Source organism: Lynx canadensis, chromosome B2 (genome assembly GCF_007474595.2).
Source record: "Lynx canadensis isolate LIC74 chromosome B2, mLynCan4.pri.v2, whole genome shotgun sequence".
NCBI classification, from domain to species: domain Eukaryota; kingdom Metazoa; phylum Chordata; class Mammalia; order Carnivora; family Felidae; genus Lynx; species Lynx canadensis.
Window position 1 is genome coordinate 25,182,009 of NC_044307.1, and position 4,827 is coordinate 25,186,835.

At 52.7% G+C, this 4,827-nt stretch overlaps 1 protein-coding gene across 1 annotated transcript; it reads left to right on the forward strand.

Annotated features, from left to right (window-relative positions):
* Window positions 1-319: 319 nt before the first annotated feature.
* On the forward strand, window positions 320-3,478 carry TUBB2B (tubulin beta 2B class IIb). Its single transcript, XM_030314937.1, has 4 exons — window positions 320-491; window positions 1,299-1,407; window positions 1,691-1,801; window positions 2,155-3,478. The coding sequence occupies exons 1-4, from the start codon at window positions 435-437 to the stop codon at window positions 3,213-3,215; spliced, it is 1,338 nt and encodes a 445-aa protein (XP_030170797.1). The 5' UTR covers window positions 320-434; the 3' UTR covers window positions 3,216-3,478.
* Window positions 3,479-4,827: the final 1,349 nt, after the last annotated feature.

Here is a 4,827-nt window from a genome sequence, read left to right on the forward strand (position 1 = left end):
CTCCCGCCCTCAGTTCCCTCACCTACCCCCAATTCTCAGTACCCATCTCTTCCACCTCCCCCCATCCAAGTCCTAGACAATGCCCACGCCCCCACCCTGCTACCCTAAGCCCCCAGCCCTCGCCTGGTCCGCAAGCCTGTGCTGATTGGCTGCGGGCCCAATGTCCAGCCCCCGGGATGGTCCTTGGGGCTCGGAGCATTACGTCAGCTGGGCCTGGAGAGCGCTAGCGCGAAGGGGACTGGGGGGCTCCGGCTGGGGGCGCGGCCTACGCAGGCTGCCCCACCCTCCCTGCATAAAAGGCCCAGTCCGCCGGGCCGACGTTCTCAGCCAGTCGGTTCCCGAGCGCGTTCCCGGTGACCCCACAGTGGGTGTTTAAGGGAGGACGGACAGACTGACCAGACGCCGACCAGGGCCAGAAGAAGCTAGCTAACACCATGCGTGAGATCGTGCACATCCAGGCGGGCCAGTGTGGCAACCAGATCGGCGCCAAGGTGGGCGCGCCGCGCCGGGAGGGGTCGGGGGGTGGTGGGGTGCCTTCGCCTGCAGCCCCTCGGGGTTCCCGGGTGCGAGCCTCGACCTGAGCAGGCCCTGGGTTCCCCAAGAACAGACCTTCCCGGCTGCTTTGTGCGGCGGTGTGGGGCGTGGGCTCGGAGGCGACTTGGAGGGGGGAGGAACCTCTCTTTCATTTTTGCTGTAACTCATTTGGAATCCCGGCCACTCCTCGCTCTCCGCTTCCTCCCTGCTCCTTACTCGGCAAGGCAAGCGTGCCTGGAGAAGGCTCGGGTGTGTCCCCGAGGCTGTGCGCGCGGGTTTACCGGAGGGGCAGAGACTACCGGAGAAGTGGTTTTACCCGCTGGAACCCCAGGCGAGCTGTGGGGGAGGGGAGGAGAGCGATTGTCTAGAGGTCTCAGGACGTGCTTTGAATCCCAAACCACCCTCCTTCCGCTGCCTCCGGTCCCTGCTCCCCAGCCCACCCCCTCCGCGCCCGCCTCCTGCTGCCGCACGCAGCTGCGACTCTGAGCGCGCAATTCCGCAGTCGCCGGAGCCCGCAGCTTGCTGGCTGCCCCCCTCGACCCCGCCCCGACGAGACTCCCACCTCCTGCCGCCGGCAGCTGTTCGCCGGGGAAACGCCCAATTTCAACTTTCTCACCCTGTAAAATACAAGCCTTGAGGCTGGGCCGGGTCACGCTGCCTGAAAGTTTGGGTTTTTGCAACTGAGTCGAGGGCTTTTCATTGTGAGACGCAAGCTCTCTGAGAGGTCGGGCGTGGCTAAATGCAAACTTTTTTCTGTGTCTTAGTTTTGGGAGGTCATCAGTGATGAGCATGGGATCGACCCCACTGGCAGTTACCATGGAGACAGTGACTTGCAGCTGGAGAGAATCAATGTGTACTACAACGAAGCCACTGGTAATTGCTTTACACCTGCCCCCCAGGCCGCCCTTCAGTTTTTTACTCTCTAGTCCCCAGGACTAACTCCAGGAGTGTGGCCCCAGGGGAGGGAGGACTCTAGGATTCAGGATTCCCACTTTACACTGCATGATTTCAATGGGTTCCCCGGTTCACAACCAAAGCCTTTGAGCCCCTCCTATGTCCTTTGTTGGGGACGAGAGCAGTGCCTGCAAAAAGGAGAAAAGCCTTTCTCTTTAGAGCTCTCTGCCTATGTGTCTAAGTCCAGCTGTGTTCCCCGCAGGTAACAAATACGTACCTCGGGCCATCCTGGTGGATCTGGAGCCAGGCACCATGGACTCGGTCAGGTCTGGACCATTCGGCCAGATCTTCAGGCCAGACAACTTCGTGTTCGGTGAGTGACTGGCATGGCTGATGGCATGGGAGGCTCATTTGACAGCTCAGGGTGGAGGGGTGTATGACTGCCCAAGGGAGAAAGTAGCTTACTGTGTGAAGAACGTCCCTGTTGTGTGTGCCAGTTCAGTCTTCGTGTCGGCTAAAACAATTTGCCTTTCAGCCTTAATAGTCAGGTATTCCTAGCCTTTCTTATTTATAATTATATGTATAACCACATATTTTAATGTCTGGTCATTTTGGTGATAATCTGAAGCAATCCTAACACCGACTCATTGATCTACATGAAGGGGTTTAAGGTAAAAAAAGAATTTAATCCAGTTCAGTGACTTACGAAGTCTCTCCCTCTGGCAGGCCAGAGCGGTGCTGGAAACAACTGGGCAAAGGGCCACTACACAGAGGGAGCCGAGCTGGTCGACTCGGTCCTGGACGTGGTGAGGAAGGAATCAGAAAGCTGTGACTGTCTGCAGGGCTTCCAGCTGACCCACTCGCTGGGGGGCGGCACAGGGTCCGGGATGGGCACCCTGCTCATCAGCAAGATCCGGGAGGAGTACCCCGACCGCATCATGAACACCTTCAGCGTCATGCCCTCGCCCAAGGTGTCAGACACGGTGGTCGAGCCCTACAACGCCACCCTGTCGGTGCACCAGCTGGTGGAAAACACAGATGAAACCTACTGCATCGACAACGAGGCGCTGTACGACATCTGCTTCCGCACCCTGAAACTGACCACCCCCACGTACGGCGACCTCAACCACCTGGTGTCGGCCACCATGAGCGGGGTGACCACCTGCCTGCGCTTCCCGGGCCAGCTGAACGCCGACCTGCGCAAGCTGGCCGTGAACATGGTGCCCTTCCCGCGCCTGCACTTCTTCATGCCCGGCTTCGCGCCGCTCACCAGCCGGGGCAGCCAGCAGTACCGCGCGCTGACGGTGCCCGAGCTGACCCAGCAGATGTTCGACTCCAAGAACATGATGGCCGCGTGCGACCCGCGCCACGGCCGCTACCTGACCGTGGCTGCCATCTTCCGCGGCCGCATGTCCATGAAGGAGGTGGACGAGCAGATGCTCAACGTGCAGAACAAGAACAGCAGCTACTTCGTCGAGTGGATCCCCAACAACGTGAAGACGGCCGTGTGCGACATCCCGCCGCGCGGCCTCAAGATGTCGGCCACCTTCATCGGCAACAGCACGGCCATCCAGGAGCTGTTCAAGCGCATCTCGGAGCAGTTCACGGCCATGTTCCGGCGCAAGGCCTTCCTGCACTGGTACACGGGCGAGGGCATGGATGAGATGGAGTTCACCGAGGCCGAGAGCAACATGAACGACCTGGTGTCCGAGTACCAGCAGTACCAGGACGCCACGGCCGACGAGCAGGGCGAGTTCGAGGAGGAGGAGGGCGAGGACGAGGCTTAAGCTCGCGGTGTAAAGCGGGTTAGGGAAAGCTGAGAAGGAAAAGCACGGGGGAGGGGGGCTTAGTGGTGAAAATCTCGTGGCAGTCGAAGGAAAGAAGCATGGTCTTCTCTAGGTGTGTGCGCGGCATCTCTGGTGCTCTTCACTGTTGCCTGTCATTTGGTTTCCTTTCTTTTTGTAATATTGACATCAATGTAACATTTGAGCTATTTCTGAACTACTGTTGTAATGGCTAAAATCACATAAACGTTTGTGTCCTAATGGTGTCCTCTCTTCTGCCTCCTTCTCTTTATTGAGTTCTTTATTGCCATTTGAATGTAACTTTTGGAACACATTATATTAAATTCTTCCTCTAGCAAAGGGAAGGGATGGGTGAAAATGAATTTACCGATGGCATGCTAAAATTGAACCAACCACAGTCATACCCAGCTGAAGATGTGACATCAACCCGAATTTGTAAATGCCTTTAAATATTTTATTAGTTGAAAGGTTGCCTACTTGAAAGCCAACTAAGTGTCCTTTCATGTAGAAATCCTACTGTGTCTTCACCTGCTTTACCAAAAAAAAAATTTTTTTTAATAAGTTACTGCGTGCAAACAGCACAAAATTCTAAAGGATAGAGAGTGGAAAGTACGTCTCTTCCTCCTGTGTTTCTTGCTACACTTTTCCTCCCCGGAGGGCAACCATTCTTATCATTGTTCTTTCCTGAATCCTTGCAGAAATATCCCATATATCTTCAAATCTGGGTAGATTATTCCCTTTTTTTCCCTTCACACATTTTATGATAGGAACACTGTTCTGCTGATTCTTCTTCACTGAACAGTTTATCTTCAAAATATAGAGAGCTTCCCTCCTTTAAATGGATACACAGTATTGTGCCATACTTTATTTAACCAGTTCCCTACCAATGGACATGTAGGTTGTTTACACTTTTTTCCTACAGTATAGTGCCACAATAAATAATTTTGTGTATATGTCATTGTGTGTATGAGAATAGCTATCCCGTAAATTTTTCCATGGAAATTTTCTGCCAAGTTTTGTCATGCTCTGCCTTAGTTTGGGCTGGTCAGTTTCTTATTTGGGGAAGAAAAGCAGAGAGTAAGTTATAAACAAAGGTACAAAATTTGTTTACATACCCTTATAGAAAGAAAAATAAATAAAACACTGGAGCTATAATTTTTCTGATTTTTTAAACAAATGCAAAATTGGAAAAATTATTACCTTAAATCTGACCCTGTATTTATTTCATTCTACTTTCTGACCCTGTATTTATTTCATTCTACTTGCTTCTATTCCTACACAAATGTTTTTTTTTTTTGTTTTTTTTAATTAATTTATTTTTTAAGGATTTTTTTTTTTTTTTTTACATTTACTTATTTTTGAGAGACAGAGTGAGCAGGGGAGGGGCAGAGAGAGAGAGGGAGACACAGAATCAGAAGCAGGCTCCAGGCTCCAAGCTGTCAGCACAGAGCCCAATGTGGGGCTCGAACCCACGAACCGTGAGATCATGACCTGAGCTGAAGTCCGACGCTCAACCGACTGAGCCACCCAGGTGACCCTGTTCTTTTTTTTTTTTTTTTTAAGAAGGAGGAGAAGGAGAAAAGATGAGGGGTGG